At 50.6% G+C, this 16656-nt stretch overlaps 1 protein-coding gene across 1 annotated transcript in view; it reads left to right on the top strand.

The window, feature by feature from the left end:
- The window catches only part of LOC142591394 (fatty acid synthase-like), a 76206-nt gene that overhangs the window by 50822 nt on the left and 8728 nt on the right, over positions 1-16656 (top strand). The window contains exons 16-25 of the mRNA XM_075703721.1: positions 253-1827; positions 4293-4622; positions 5458-5577; positions 6176-6531; positions 7562-7915; positions 8814-9057; positions 11610-11846; positions 12331-12561; positions 14631-14875; positions 16334-16594. Coding sequence (XP_075559836.1) covers positions 253-1827; positions 4293-4622; positions 5458-5577; positions 6176-6531; positions 7562-7915; positions 8814-9057; positions 11610-11846; positions 12331-12561; positions 14631-14875; positions 16334-16594 — 3953 coding nt within the window. The remainder of the gene's footprint in view (positions 1-252; positions 1828-4292; positions 4623-5457; positions 5578-6175; positions 6532-7561; positions 7916-8813; positions 9058-11609; positions 11847-12330; positions 12562-14630; positions 14876-16333; positions 16595-16656) is intronic.

Genomic DNA, 16656 nt, shown 5'->3' with positions numbered 1-16656 from the left:
AGTTCGCCATCCCCTCGGTTTACCTGTTTCCGATTCCCTGAGCACTCCCCTCGCTCAGAACCAATAGGAACACTTTTAAATCTACGTATACTGCACGCGAAGCGAGGAAATGTCGAGAGAAGTTTCAGCCAAAAAAAAAGAACTAAAAAAAAGCGCGTTGTCCCACGAACAGCATTCTTTATTTCTCGTATGTACTCTGAGGCATGTGCACTTATACATTTCCATTTCTCATTTCGCTCTTCTTCCACACAGGCATCGACGTCGTCTACAACCCGTACCTCAACACGTGCCGCGCCGGTGGCGTCGTCATCCGGGGCCTCAAGGCCAGCATCGGCCCGAGGCGCGCTGTGCAGCAGACGCCCTTACTTGAAGAATACCAGTTCGTGCCGTACGTAGACAACGATTCCGCTCGCAACGAGCGCGAGTCCCGCATCCGCGAGTACGTCGAGGTGTGCTGCGGCGTCGCGCGGCGCGTCCTCGAGTCGTGCGGCATGAACAGGACGCAAATCTCGGACGTCATGAACGGCTTCCGCGAAGCTCCCGAGCCAGTTCTCCGCCGATACCTGGAGAACCCCGGTGTGAAGCACGGCCTTCTCAAGGTCCTGGCCACCATCCAGAAAGAGGCCAACGGCTCCGCCGCGTCTCTGGTGGCCACCGTCCAGTCGACCCTGGAGGCACACAAGGAGGACCTGCAACGGGACTTCCTCAACACGGTCCTCCTCGAAGAGGACCCGCTGCGGTACCTCTTGGACGTCGTGGTCGAGAACACGAGCACCAAAAAGATCCGCGTTCTGGAGTTGGCAGGCAAAGCCAGCATGTTGCTCGCGCCATGGGTGACTGACCTACTTCGCCTGGCGAACATCCTACTGAAAATTGAGTACACCGTGGCCCACCCGGCTCCGGACACGATCGCGACAGAGCAGCTTTCGGAAGGAGTGAGAACGGTCAAGTGGGACCCCGCCTCGGTCTCCACGGGTGGCCTTCCCGAAGTAGACCTGATCGTCGTGCGCGGCGAGTCTGGCAAGAGTCTCGAGTCTCTGGCCGAGGACCTCTCCTCCCAATGCAAGGATAACTGCTTCGTCCTGCTCGATCAGCGCACGGCCCTCACTCCTGCCGAGACGTTCTTGTCGACAATCGGCAAGGTACCGCTCCGGGTCCAAGCAGTCGAGACCGTGGAGGCCACTTTCCGCGCCCGCGGATTCCACGCGGTCAGCCTCAAGTCCAACAATGTGTCCACGCTGTTCCTGCTTAGGAAGGCCTCCGTCGTCGACGCGGCGAAACAGGAGGTCATCAAGATCAGAAACACCGGCTACGACTGGGTCGAGCCTCTCAAGACTAAGGCAGCCGAATACGAGAGCAGGCCTGCCGGACATAATGTCTGGCTCCTCGCCGAGGACGTGGCCATCAGCGGAGTCGTGGGACTGACCAACTGCCTCCGGCAGGAAACCGGAAGCCACGTCAGGTGCATATTCGACGCGAGCGTCAACGGACCGAACAAGGTCGCCGACTTCAGCCCACGCAACCCGGCATACAAGGACATACTAGAAAAGGACTTGGTCATGAACGTATACTGCGATGAACAGTGGGGGTCTTACAGGCACCGGGTCGCGCAGTCTGACGGAGCCCCGAAGACCAACACGCCCTACGCCTTCCTGAACGTGCAGACCCGAGGCGATCTGTCAAGCCTGCAATGGTACGAGTCACCGCTACGATACTCGTCGCCGTCTAGCAGTACGCACGGTGTCCTGTGCAGCGTATACTACTCCCCACTCAACTTCCGAGACATCATGCTGGCCACCGGAAAGCTTCCACCGGATGCTTTGCCTGGTAAGTGGCTTTAAAAAAATAGATCCCCTCCGCTGCAGTTCCTCGTGTTCCCATTGAAACGCTTGTAAATTTGTACCGAGACCAATGGGTTGTCGCCTATAGCTGCCGCCCAGCGTCGTACAGGTGTCTTGCGCTGCAAGTGTTGAGAAGCCCGCAATAATATCGCTGAGAAGGCTTCATAGTTCGGACGTGATTGGTGAAATGTACTTTGTTTGAGTGCCCCACTTTGTCCATAAACTATGCTTAATTTGGACAGTGAACTAGTTGGGACTAGCTCCCAAGTAAGTGAACGGTAAAGAAGCAACCAAAGAAAGAAAGCTTTCTTGGCGTAGCCCACCCTTGGCGATGAGTAATTCGTGCGGGACTGTAGCCACGGTACTCACAAGTGTAGATTACGGCTTTTCGAGTTATCCAAAGCCGCGCGCACAGGTCTCAAGAAAAATGCATTCGCCTAATGGCTCCTGCGCTCCAAAAAGGGAACTTGTACGAGAACGCACAGCGTTGACCAATACATCTGCGCTTGCGTGGCGTCCGATACATGCTTTAATGCTCATCCTGAACCAGCATTATGGTCAAAAAGAGTCAAGCAGCTTATGCATATATTGACCCTAAAGGAAAAGCTAGCGGGTCTTCGCGGTGTGCTTCAGCGACCTTAGTGGCGACTGGCATTTAAATAGGCGAACAGTAATTTAATGGTAGGAAGTTTTGACTTTCTATTGTTGTCCGCCGAGGGGCGCCACTGAGACACCGCGTTCACGTGACTGGCCGTGCAATCCAGCGCCGCCGTTCCGCAGTCATAGAGCCACCAACAAGCTGTGCCCTCTAATCACGATTTCTCGCGCTGCACTTCAAAATGTAATCCCAATAGTCTCATGGCGTCCTATCACGCAACGGCTTACATCAATATGACTTCCACCTATGTAATCCTAGCCGGCCCTCTAAAGAGCCAAGTAAAGGTTGTGAACTCGCTCCAAACATTTGCTTACGTGGTCGTCGTCTTAATATTGTTATGGCACCATTCCCATTTTCTTCTTTCTTCCAATAGTTCAAGGGATATCTTTTCCAACTGCTTAATCAATCAATCGGAACCGCCTCCAATCAGTGCAGCGAGAATGAGATTGTTTCGCTCTTCCGCGCGTCCACCGTATGCCCGCTCAACTCCTGCCGCTCCTCCCGTCACGTGACCCTCTGCGTCAAGCCACTCTATTAAACCTCCTTCCCCGCTCCGCCGCTCTCACCTGCCCAACTCCGCCCAGTTGATCTACCGGGGACATAACTCCCTACATATCGCCGACAGCCATTTTGACCTGTATAACGCTATTGCATTAAAAGTCTTTTGGTGACACGTATCGCGCGCTGGTATCAGGATCGACCCACACAGGCATTTGCACTGACTCGTGCAACAAGAATGTTGTAAAATTCGGCGATGCCTTGAATCTTCTAAGCCGTCCGGCATCCTGTACACTACAGGGGGGCCGTTTAAGTTTTACAGAAATTAAAAAAGAAACGCCTGTGGCAAACACATAATTATTGTCCTTGAGCTAGGTTCTTCGAAGAGATATTACTAGCACGAGAAATCGAAGCGCATATTCAAGTGATTAACAAAAATTCACCAATAACCTTTTTAATTCATTACTTTACGGCACATATTGCAATTTGCGAATTGAAGCCGGTGAGTTTGCGAGGCGTATTCACTTGGCATGAATTTCCAGTTTGACGCCAGCAGCGACACCCGAAAATTGACATCCAGAAAATTGAATCGCGTGCCCAGTGGTGCGATCGAACTACAGTCCCCCAGCACAGCAGCCAGATATAGCCTAACCATAAGGCCCACACACATAATCGCACGCATAATTTTGTCGTGCCAAGGTCAACTATACCTCCTTGAGGAGATCATCACGTGTGTCACACTGGTGCACGCCATAGGCGCAGGAACGAAATGGGCACACTTAAAGCATTTGATTAACCACTTCACGAAAGCTCCTCGTCATGTAGATTCCAAGTGCGTTGTATCTGCACAATTAGCATCCCAAGAAAGGAGATAAGAAATAACGCTACATGAGTGATCACGCACTAACTCGACATTTGATTACATTGTAATCGCCTGCATACTCACAAAGGAAAATGTGAAAGAAATCATCTTACTGGCCTTGACGTTACTTCGGTGAAGTCTCAAGCATTGAGCATTTTTTTGTGATACTATTACGTTACGTTCGCATAAGTAGTAAGTTGGCTCGAATGAAAACATGGAAACAAGAAAGGCGGTCAAGGACAAGCGCTTGTCCTTGTCCGCCTTTCTTGTTTCCGTGTATTTATTCGCGCTAAGTTACTACTTCAAATATGGACGACCAACTAGCCCAACAGTCAACTCTTCCTCCGCCCTACCCCCCCCCCCCCCAGTCCCGTCCTTCATTACCCGCGAATAAAGTGGTTGAAACTCTTCCGCGGTCCTCGTTCGAAAACAGGCGACCTGGCTTCCTCGGACTGCGTCCTCGGCCTGGAGTTCTCCGGCCGCGACCCGAAGGGACGCCGAGTCATGGGCGCCGTGGCAGCCCAAGGCATGGCGATGGCAGTGGCCGCGGATCCGGGCTTCCTGTGGGAGGTGCCCGAGTCGTGGAGCCTCGAGGAGGCCTCCACTGTTCCGGTCGCCTACTCGACCGCCTACTACGCCCTGCTGGTGAGGGGCAACCTGCGGCCGGGAGAGTCCCTGCTTGTGCACTCCGGCAGCGGTGGCGTCGGACAGGCGGCCATCTCCATCGCCCTCTCCATGGGTTGCACAGTCTTCACCACCGTCGGTAAGGTGTCGAGTGCAGCCAGCGTGAGATGCATGTTACTTTATATCGCGTCATTTTCTTTAGAAGGTGCGTGTCTTTCTTTTTATGTGAAAAGCAGGTTTCTGTGGCTTGCGCCTCAGTCGCTTCTGCGGCCTAAGACAAAGCAACTAAAATGGAAACGGGAAGCGCGGTGAAGGAGGAAGACGGAGATTCAAGACGATGGGCAAACCGAGAACAAGGTGAAGGCAGGAGTCAACGTTTCGACAAGTGGACTTGTCTTCTTCAAGGCGTGAAGGCCTTGAAGAAGACAAGCCCACTTGTCGAAACGTTGGCTCCTGCTTTCACCTTGTTCTGGTTTTGTTCAAATAAAAACGGGTAGCTAATGATAAAGTGAATCCTAATAGATTCATCGGCGTTCTTGTGCGTCAAGAGAAATGTATCTACTAAACTGAAAAAAAAACTTGAAATAAGGCACATATTATGCCGTCTTTTCTTTCCGACAATTCATACCTGTTTCTTTTTTAAGTCTAAACCAAAAGGGACTAAAGTAAAAGTATGCTGCAGTGGGAAGGCACTCTCAGGGTGCGAGTTGTTCCGTCAAATATCATCAATCTTATAATCAGTCTTCCCGTCTTCTTCGGATTTCTTCCCATTGGTCTCACAAACTCCTCGTTCCGGGGCTCTCTCATACGCGTGACTTCCTCCTTACAGTACTCGCTGAAGTTTCAACGCTGGCGACACTTCGTTCTTTCCGCTCTGGCTACTCAACAGAAGCCGATAAATTGTACGCGTGCTTATCAGTATTTGCGGCATTTGCAAAGTTGCACTTTTTTTTTTTCATCGTCCGATTTCTCAGGTTCCAGGGAGAAGCGAGAGTTCCTCAAGCGCCGCTTCCCGCAGCTTCAGGACCGCAACTTCGCAAATTCACGCGATCTCTCGTTCGAGGCTCACGTCCTTCTGGAGACGAATAGCCGAGGTGAGCGTGGTCACCCGTTGCAAAAGTGAAACAAGCAGAGCATGGAATGAAGACGAGTTTGCGTATACTCTGTTAAAAGACTTTAGTAAATGCCAAGTACCGTAATCGTCGTGCCATCACTTTTGGCCACATATCGTCTAAGAATGATGACGCCTGAAAGCTATCATTTAGGCTGATGCTAAGACCCACATCAGGTCTGAGCAAGACTTAATGTGTGCTTCGTATTAAACAGTTAGTTCAAACAGGTTGCTAGCTAGGTTGATAGCGCCTGGTTCGGAAAAGAAACGCCAAAAGTTCGCTGGAAGCATGTATGCGTGAGCTCCTTCAAAAACGTTTATCGAACTGAAGGCTTTTACTTCTCGTGTTGCGTGGAAGACCTGAAGAGCCTAAAATCTTCAAGACGTAGATGTCCCTTAGCACTAAATGGACCAATGTTTCGATGCTTTAGAGAACCCAAGCAGTCTTTATGGTCAAAATTAGTGACCGACGTGAATACGATACATATACGGTTCTAAACTATCAAAGTCATGGTTCTGTGGTGGAAGAAAGAAGTGGACTCAGTCGTAATGTCCTGCCGTCTTCGCAATTCAAACACCAGGCGTTGACCTCGTACTCAACTCGCTGGCAGAAGAGAAGCTCCAAGCCAGCGTCCGCTGTCTGGCAACCCACGGCCGATTCCTGGAGATCGGCAAGTTCGACCTGTCCAAGAACTCACCGCTGGGTATGTCCGTGTTCCTCAAGAACGTCACCTTCCACGGCATCCTGCTGGACGCGCTGTTCGGTGACGATCCCTTCGTGGCCGCCGACAAGCGCCGCGTCGTCGAGCTCGTCCGCGAAGGCATTGCTTCGGGCGCGGTGCAACCGCTCGATGCCATCAAGTTTGAGCGGGACCAGGCCGAGGAAGCGTTCCGGTTCATGGCCTCCGGAAAGCACATGGGCAAAGTGGTGCTCCAGGTGCGCTTGGCCTTTGCCTTCATTCTTTTTTGGTCTTTCAAGGCAGGCTATTCGATAGAAATCTTACCTGTGCACTCTTCGAAGGGTACAACACGGTATAGCGTTATGACGGAAACTGAAACGATATACGAGTATATTGCCGCCTTTCAGAAGTGCCGTTAAGCTGTGTTGTCTGATCTCTCTCTCTCTCTCTCTCTCTCTCTCTCTCTATATATATATATATATATATATATATATATATATAGAGAGAGAGAGAGAGAGAGAGATCAGACAACAGATATATATGTATATATATATATATATATATATATATATATATATATATAGAGAGAGAGAGAGAGAGAGAGAGAGAGAGAGGTAAGACAGGGTGGTTAACCAGCTGCGAGTTTCCGGCTTGCTACCCAGCACTAGGATGCGAGAAGTAGGGGCTGTATTGAGGACAAAGAGAAAGAGAGAGGAAAAATAACGCAGATCGGGACGGGTGTTTCACACATAAGTGTTTATGTTTGTACAAGAGAAGAGCCCTCATTTACTTAGCTAGAATTTCGTTGCATATCATTACCTTTGCTGCTAAGTTAGAAAAACATCTTTCATTCTTCAAGACAACTGTATTGCGTTGGCAGTGTTCATTTCATCTTTAGAATGATTTGAAGACGCTACATCTTGGTTTGCTGCTCCGAGAGCAGCTGTCCGAAGCCTATATATGCCAGCACTCTTTGTCAACTAAATTTTATACTTGCGAACAACTTTCGGGATCCCGCAATGAAAGAAAAGCCACGGGGGCACCGGTTGTGCACATGTGTTAATGCACCAAGTAGCCCGGCATAGCTTTACAGCGATTTTGGTTTCTTGGAACAGATATCTAGGAGGGGAGGAGGGGAGGGCGGAGCTAATCAGCTTAGTTTTTGCCCAAGCGCGGACCATTCCAAACGCGGAACGCGGCACGGTGAAGTGCACCAAGTTTTGAACATCCCATTCAAAAAAACAGCTGATCCCTAATAATGTCATTCTTGCCGTTTGACATGAGCAGATCAGGCCGGAAGAGACCTCACGCAACACCACGCCCGCCACGCCACTCACAGTGGAAGCCGTGGCGCGCACCTGCTTCTACGAGCACAAGTCGTACGTGATCGCCGGCGGTCTCGGGGGCTTCGGCCTGGAGCTCGCCGACTGGATGGTGCACCGTGGGTGCCGCAAGCTGGTGCTCAGTGCGCGGTCCGGCGTGCGCACGGGGTACCAGAAGCTGTGCCTTCACCGGTGGCAGCACGCCGGCTGCAAGGTGGTCGTGAGCAAAGCCGACGCCTCGACCGAGAAGGGCGCCCGGCGGATCATCGAGGACGCCAAGGCACTGGGACCAGTCGGTGGCATCTTCAACCTGGCCGTGGTGAGTGGCCGAAAGCTGACAGGTTGACGATTCTTTGGAACGAGCACATGGAAACTCTTTTTGAGCTTTTTTGTCTTGCTGGTAAGCTGGAATCTGGGCAAGTTGACTACATTCACCTCGAGGGTTAGGCGCATGCCTTCCTCGTATTTTTGGTCATATGGTCAATTTGTGAGCGTCAGAAACATCCCATCAGACGTGTGACGCATCCGAAAGCTGGATACTAGGAAGGTATGAACCTGTGCGAATGTTTTCGGTATATCTTGCATGTACAGCCGGTCGTAACAGACGTGATGATTTCTACGCGTCCATGTTTCCCACCTTGACCTGTCACAGCCCTTTTATCTAAAGCTTCCTGCTTCAAATGTTTTGCGACCGTAGCCTACGTGTGGGCTGAAGTGTTCACACGCACAAATGCTTGTTACAGATCGCGTTAGGAACTCCGTTAAGTATGAAAAGAAAAAGAAACGCAGGTCGCGACACCGCCAATCAGTGGTAAACGTCAAGAGGGCGCTTATCTGTCGGCCGCGAATCCTGCCGTGAGTAACGCCACTGCAATGGAAAGGTCATGGTTCAATTAGCAGTGCCCAAGGTGCGTTACTTGCTCGGAGAGAGATTGACGCTTCTTCTGAATTGGCGTGTGTCAGTCGTAGCTTTCCCTGTAGACTGTGGAGCCAGGCACAAGGTAGTGCAATGGGTAAGCTGGGTTCCCGTCCCTGTTTCTCTTGCCACGGAAAACATGTTCAGTTTGATTCGCATGGGTTGTTGAGTTCGAAGGAGCACATGTTCATGCAAGTAAGAAGTTTGGCATTGCCATCCGATGCTCTTGCGACCGACCGTCGTGCAACTTTGAAAAGTGTGCAGTTAGCGACTCCGCGAATGCTCCCTTCTCGGTCCGCAGGTTCTACGAGACGCACTGCTTGAGAACCAGACGCCAGACACCTACGAGACCGTGTGCAAGCCCAAAGTTGACGGCACGCAGCATCTGGACGAACTGTCTCGAACGACGTGTCCGGAGATCGACCACTTCGTCGTCTTCTCGTCCGTGTCTTGCGGCCGAGGCAACGCCGGACAGACCAACTACGGCTACGCCAACTCCGTCATGGAGCGGATCTGCGAGAGACGGGTTTCCGAAGGACTTCCCGGTGAGCATGTCGTGTTCAGTGAACGTACTCTATGGTTTGCATTATCGCTATACGACAGCGCTAAGTTAGCGCTAACGGCGGTCGGAAATTCGTGTTGCGTGGCAAGGTCATCACACCGAATTCGGTCGCACAACTTAGGTTGAATCGTTGTTGTTGTTGTTGTTGTTGTTGTTGTTGTTGTTGTTGTTGTTGTTGTTGTTGTTGTTGTTGTTGTTGTTGTTGTTGTTGTTGTTGTTGTTGTTGTTGTTGTTGTTGTTGTTGTTGTTGTTGTTGTTGTTGTTGTTGTTGTTGTTGTTGTTGTTGTTGTTGTTGTTGTTGTTGTTGTTAGGGGCCCAGTAATAAGGTCTGTCTCGGACCTTCAACTTATGTCTCTGTCCTCAAATTTGTGAGCACTACAGCCAGAACCTTGAGTGTAGAAAGAAAAGCATGAACTGTAAAACCGAAGGTGCGCCCATAAAACAAGTAAGGATGCAAGCGCGAATAAAGTAATCATCTAAATTGTAAACAGAATGTTAGCAAAAAATATAGTTTAAAATGCAAAATAAACAAATGTATTGTTGCGACTTTACGGATGTACCAGTTCGACTTGAAAAGCTTTAAGAAGTTAAAATTGGGGTCCTATAACGTAGAACCATTCCAATATTTTTTTTTTTATTCCAATCTCCTGACGTCAAATTTCCGTGACCGCCGACGCAAGCATCGAGCGGTGACCCGAAGGGTTGTCTAAACAGACCAATCAAACGCTCTCCTCGTTCATAGGAATTCACTTTTGCTTGCTTTAAAAACGAATAACATTGCCTACACTGAGCGGCTTGTCTTGTCTAATTGGCTGACAAGAAGCGAACAGCACGCTCAAGTGGAGAGGGATTTGATGAAGCCGACCAAGTCAGCGGCTGCTCCGCTTTCCCTTATTTAGCTTGCGGTGGCTGGTCGAAAATCGCGGCGACATGCAACGGAAGGTTAACAATAACGCTAAAACAAATCCTCAACAAAGAAGAGTTGGCAGAGCGAGGACGTAAACGTGCCGAAAGTGCTCGAAAACGTTACACGGCCACGCAAAAAAGCTTTATTCTATGCAAATAAACAGATGCTCTACGGCCAGTGCTTGGGCGATCGGCGGCAGCCATCTCTTATTCCTTCCGGAACGAGGCAGCCTGCGGCTATTCAGGAAAAAAATCACTTTTCTTCGGCATAATAATGCATCCTAAAGGCGTGCACGTCACTTTTACGCGGTGAGTTTTCGCGGTTTTGTGACGTTGTGTGACGGGCAGCTGAAGTGGGTGCAGTCCGAAAACTTTTGACCAATAGCTGAGGGCTAATGGCAAAAAACACGTTGTGGGGCTAGTTGGTGCATAGCTTTCAATAGGTGAAGCGCCAATAGTGACGGCACACAAGAAGAAATACAGACAGGACAAGGCGCTTGTCCTGTGTGTACTTCTTCTTGTGTGCCGTCACTATTGGCGCTTCACCTATTGAAAGCTAATGGCAAAAAGGCGTCGAATCGGAAATAACTGTTTTTTCTTTTCTTCGGTACAATCATGCATAATCAGTGTGTACACGTCATATCAGATGGAGAGCTATTGCGGTTTCCATGATGTTGTGCGACAGACAGATGAAGTGGGGGTGGCCCAAAAAATTTTCCGACCAGTCGCCGAGGGCTCATTGCAGAATTGGAATAGAAAGGTTGGAAATTTCTTTTGGTTATAGCGCCCTTGGTCTCGTCTACGTTGTTGTAGCGCAAGCTTAACGACAGGGACACAAAAAGGCATAGTTGACAACCACACAGAGCTGTAGCTATAGCAACCGTCATCTACATCTACCCTCATCGCCTTAATATTGGTGACAAACGAGCAGTAACATCAGATAAACTATGTAACTTTATAATATGATAATCCTCGTCTAGACGAGCACCCTGTTCCATACGAGAAGTGTAAATGGGGAGAACCTTAAAATACCATGCTGTTATGCCCGTTTCATCATCATCATCATCATCATCATCAGCCTGGTTACGCCCACTGCAGGGCAAAGGCCTCTCCCATACTTCTCCAACAACCCCGGTCATGTACTAATTGTGGCCATGCCGTCCCTGCAAACTTCTTAATCTCATCCGCCCACCTAACTTTCTGCCGCCCCTTGCTGCGCTTCCCTTCCCTTGGGATCCAGTCCGTAACCCTTAATGACCATCGGTTATCTTCCCTCCTCATTACATGTCCTGCCCATGCCCATTTCTTTTTCTTGATTTCAACTAAGATGTCATTAACTCGCGTTTGTTCCCTCACCCAATCTGCTCTTTTCTTATCCCTTAACGTTACACCTATCATTCTTCTTTCCATAGCTCGTTGTGTCGTCCTCAATTTGAGTAGAACCCTTTTCGTAAGCCTCCAGGTTTCTGCCCCGTAGGTGAGTACTGGTAAGACACAGCTGTTATATACTTTTCTCTTGAGGGATAATGGCAACCTGCTGTTCATGATCTGAGAATGCCTGCCAAACGCACCCCAGCCCATTCTTATTCTTCTGATTATTTCCGTCTCATGATCCGGATGCCCGTTTAGGCCTTGGCATCCAGTGGGGCGCCATCGGTGATGTCGGCGTCCTCCACGACACCATGGGTGCCGATGTGGTCGTAGGCGGCAGCCTGCCCCAGCGAATCAGCTCCTGCATGGCCGTCATGGACAGGTTCCTCAGCCAGAGCCACCCGGTCGTCTCGAGCTTGGTGAAGGCCGACCTTTCCACCAAGTCGGATGGAAAGAACAAGCAGGGCCTTGTCCAGTCCATCACACACATCCTGGGTGAGCAGCGCCGAGCTCTGTGGCATTCTGTTCGGAGACATCGCAGTGGTAGCAATGTGCGGTCTGAAGCAGGAGGAGAATGGCGACCGATCTCGCGTACCTCCTACAACCAAACGAATCGTGCTTAAGGACACTCCTTATCAATTTTCCGTTAGTCCTAAACTCACTAGTGACATGTGTAACTGAATTACCGCAGTAAGCCCTGACGCCTATCTATAACGCTAGTTCTTCAGACGAGGCACAACCTACGCGAAGACTACGCCTACACGTTACGCTATGAGCATCGTTCGTTGTCACAGAATGTGAGCTTCCGAGTTGCGACTTTAGTCTTCGGGTCCCTTCCTTAGAACGAGTATGTAGACAAATCTATAAGTGCTGCAAAAATGACGCGGTTCTTGGGACAAAAGCTTGTAGTATCCTACAGGCACCTGATTTTGGTCAACCTCTTCTTGTAGTGGCGTTCTTATGCTTGATCCGTGCGCAGGTGTGAAGGACCCGGCCAGTCTGAACCCGAACATGAGCCTCGGAGAGCTGGGCATGGACTCGCTCATGGGCGTCGAGGTGAAGCAGACCATCGAGCGCGACTACGATCTCACCCTGTCCATGCAAGATATCCGGCAGCTCACCATCAACAGGCTGCGCGAGATTGACGGCGGTGCCAGCAGCGAGCCGGTGTCCTCTCCAGTAGCCGCCGCCGCGACGCAGGAGGGCGAGGGTCAGTAGTGGCCGAGTGTCCTGTCGTCTCTTCCGCTGAATGCGCATCGCGGCGCGTTTGTCAACCGACTTTTGAATGCACTGCGCTCGTCAGTGGATCCAACATTTGGTCGCCGATCAATTGAGGCTCCCAAATAACTGTCATTCCTCTCAAAACCGGTGCTCGGGTGCATAAGACGGCTTGCCGCCGAGCACGAAGTCAAGGGCACGACTCCCTGTCCCGGCAGGTGCCGTTTCGATAGAAAGAAAATACGAAAATTCACGTGTGTTGAAACTTGAGTGCACATTAAATCAACCTGTGTGTTACAGCATATGAATGATCTTGTGAAAGTGTACCAATTCACGTTGAAATTTTCGAATTGGATAGCTCGGAAGCCAACATGCGCATCTCACCCCCCCCCCACACACACAAGAAATGAAACGCGACAAAGGCATAAAAGAACCTTGCGTAATTGAAAACACACAAATCATCAACGCTTGGAAAGAACACAAATAAACAGTTTGCGGCTCGCTGTACATTCTTTTTTCTAAATTTAAACCTCATATGCCACCTAGCCCTTTACAGTATAGTTCATTGGGGGGGGGGGGGGGGGGGGGTCTCGTAAACCGCTTCCCTCACTAGTGACTGCAAGACTCCGAATGCTGCAGCCTTGGTAGCAACAGTTTCGAGACTACGTCATCAACAAGAACTGAACATTTCGTTTAGCACAGCAGTCGAGTTTGGAATTGTGACAGCGTATTGGCATGGGTCGAGCATTCGTGCGTTGGCTGCACCCATCGGTTTTCTCGGTTTCAGTTTATGCATGCCTAGGCTGCAGAATAATCTGCTTTTCTAGTGATTTCGTTTTCTAAACGTTGCAGGCCATGATATAGAACATATAAGGGACTCTCAATTTCAATGTTATTTTTTATTTATGTTTTCGCATACGTGCCTGGTCTCTATTAGTTGCGCATCTCTATGTAAAAGGCAGTACCCGGCGTCAATTAAACGCGCCGACATTTCCTCAGCATCATCATCATCATCAGCAGCAGCAGCAGCAGCCTGGTTACGCCCACTGCAGGGCAAAGGCCTCTCCCATACTTCTCCAACAACCCCGGTCATGTACTAATTGTGACCATGCCGTCCCTGCAAACTTCTTAATCTTATCCGCCCACCTAACTTTCTGCCGCCCCCTGCTACGCTTCCCTTCCCTTGGAATCCAGTCCGTAACCCTTAATGACCCTCGGTTATCTTCCCTCCTCATTACATGTCCTGCCCATGCCCATTTCTTTTTCTTGATTTCAACTAAGATGTCATTAACTCGCGTTTGTTCCCTCACCCAATCTGCTCTTTTCTTATCCCTTAACGTTACACCTATCATTCTTCTTTCCATAGCTCACATATTTCTTTAAACGCGTGTAGTAAGCGCAGATGGACAGGCTGCGGCTTATGGAAAATTTTTTTGTCTGATTAAAAAAAATCTGCGGCAGGTCCAACGCATCTTGTTAGAACTTACACATCGAAAAGCTTAAAGTGTGTACAGATTCCAACACAAAACCAATATTTCTGGGCTATTGCAACGTCAGTGCAAATACGTACTTAAGGCTCTCGCCACTGAAACCAGATCATCCACGTTACAAGCTGTTCAAAAACTCAGCTCCTTCGCATCTGCTTCGACGCGAGCGCGTGTGTTCTAGCGCAACCCGTCAATACTCAATGCGACACACGCGGAGTTCGTCTCACAGAACAAGTTGCAGGGGTCGGCACTATAGCAATAAATACGTCTGACTGTGGCGTAATGGTTAGAGCACCGTGCTGCAGTGCTGCGCGACCGAGGTTTGATCCCGACCGTTTCGAACATATTTCCTGTTTCTTTAACTGAGCGGTCTCGAGTAAGACCGCAGCAGCAGCACCCAGGCAGCCATCATCGGGAGAGTCCCGGAGGGGTCGCCAAAATGAGCCTCACTTTAGAAATGTGTCTCACACCTTGAATTCATTGGCCGTGCACACGGTTCGTGTAGGTCGCAACCATCTACCTGTGTGATGCGACCAGCACTACGTCATGGCTCGTACGTACCTGGTATTTTCAGAACCCGCAGACGTGTCCGAGGTGCCGCGACTGACGCTCATCAAGGAGCTGGTTCCCCGCAGCATCCTGGTTGAGATGAACGGCCTGAAGGGAGCCTCGCCCGTGTTCATCGTGCACCCTGTCGAGGGCCACGTGAACACCCTGTCCGAACTGGCCAGCCAGCTCCCCGTTCGAGCTGTCGGGGTGCAGAGGACGCCCGACGTTTCGGGATGGTCCATAGAGGAGATGGCCGCCGTGTACCGACAGGTAATTCAAGATGACTTGTTCTTTAGAAAGATGGCTGACAGTTCGTGAAGAACTTGTAGCGCAGGTTAACAACAAAGCAGTGGCTCTATTGCCGGCAGCTACTCCCCATTGGCTGCCCGCGACAACGGGACTTGTCTGGTGGCAAAACTTCGGAGGCAACTGTCGGTATGTTCCTGTTCCTATGCCTCACCACCAGGCGACCAGGCCTGACACGGAGGGTTCCTGCCGAGAGGAGTGGGCTCACCCGTCGCGAGACGGGAAGAGGGCGGTTCGGGAACTGCATTTAATTAAGGGAAAATCAGACATCCACCCATTTGTAGCAGTTGCTACAATTTCTCTTTAACTGCGAGGCTTTTCTTTCGTAGAACCGGTATGTATTTCCTTTGTAGCAATTGCTACGAATGGGTGGATGTCTGATTTTCCCTTAATTAATTACTTCTCTCCACCTTGCAGGTTTCCGCAGAACTATTACGGGAACTGCTTTTGTTCGTGAACTGATGGCGCAGTACCCTCGTGGGAATGTCCCGGCAGAGAAGTCAGGTGGTCGCGGGCAGCCAATGGGGGAAAAACTGCAGGAAACCTTTCGCCCTGGCTACTCTGCCTGCTGCCAGCAATATAGGCACTACCTTAGCAGAAAGAACAGTGGACCTGACACCATAAGAGCTGTGGCGTAGCTAGGTCATCTGGCACCCGGGGCCCTTAGCTCTTCTGTAACTCCCCCCCCCCCCCGGTTGTAGTCGAGGAAGGCGAGGATATCGACAATTTTCGGGTGTCTTCAGACAGATATGACACCCCCTCCCCCCCCCCCCTACTGGCTCCCCAGTACTCCCAGGGCCCACGGCCACCCCCCCTCCCGTTGCTACGCCACTGCATAGGAGCCCCCCTACTGGCCCCGTGCTCCCAGGGCCCAGTGCTCCCAGGGCGGCACGCTGAAACATCTCGGAGGCATCGTGTTGGGATTTACGTCATAGCGACAAATACCAAGTGCACGCATCTTCTGCTTAGGTGCTGCTTCATAGGATGTCAACAAGAAAACGATACAAATTATCAGCCCTGCCGCTCTGCCACGACAGGTTCAGTGGTGTACACTACTCATTCATAAAGAAAAAGAATTTGCCATAGAGAAATTTTGTTCCAGTTGTACTTTAACGTGCACCCAATGCACGATAAAGAGCGTTCTTACATTCCGCCCTGATCTGAATGCTGCCGTTGCGGCCGCGTTTGATCCTGGGACCTCGTGCATAGCAGCACAATATATCTATCGTACCTCTAGCTGCATCTGCAAGAGAACATCAATAAAGCATTGCTACTGTCCGTGCTGCATAATCGTGCACAGTTCTAGCTCAACTCGGAGACCTGTGCAGACGTGCAACTTCCCTCCCCTTTTCTTCTCCCTCGAGATGTATGTCAGTGAGAATCCTCTTTGTGTGACTTCCATTCTTGTTTCCGTCGTTGCAGAAACTCGTCGAGCTTCAGCCCAGGGGTCCCTACCACGTGGTCGGCTACTCATTCGGTGCCGCAGTGGCCTTTGAGATAGCCGTCCAGCTGCAAGCGTCGGGAGCCTCCGTAGGCAGCCTGACCCTCCTGGACGGCGCCCCCCAATACATGTCTGTGCACACCAGTCAACACCTGTCGCGCTTTTCTGGTAGCAAGGACGAAGAGGAGTCCTCACTCTTCTGTGCCTTCCTCATGCAGTACATGGACATCGACTTCATAGAGGTGGGTATAGGCTTTCAGGTCGTACGCTAAATGTGTGTTTCTGTGAAGGGGGGGGGGGGGTG

The sequence above is a fragment of the Dermacentor variabilis genome, chromosome 8 (genome assembly GCF_050947875.1).
Source record: "Dermacentor variabilis isolate Ectoservices chromosome 8, ASM5094787v1, whole genome shotgun sequence".
Lineage (NCBI taxonomy): Eukaryota > Metazoa > Arthropoda > Arachnida > Ixodida > Ixodidae > Dermacentor > Dermacentor variabilis.
Note: the sequence above shows the minus strand (reverse complement) of the source record. Positions and strands in the feature narration are given on the sequence as shown.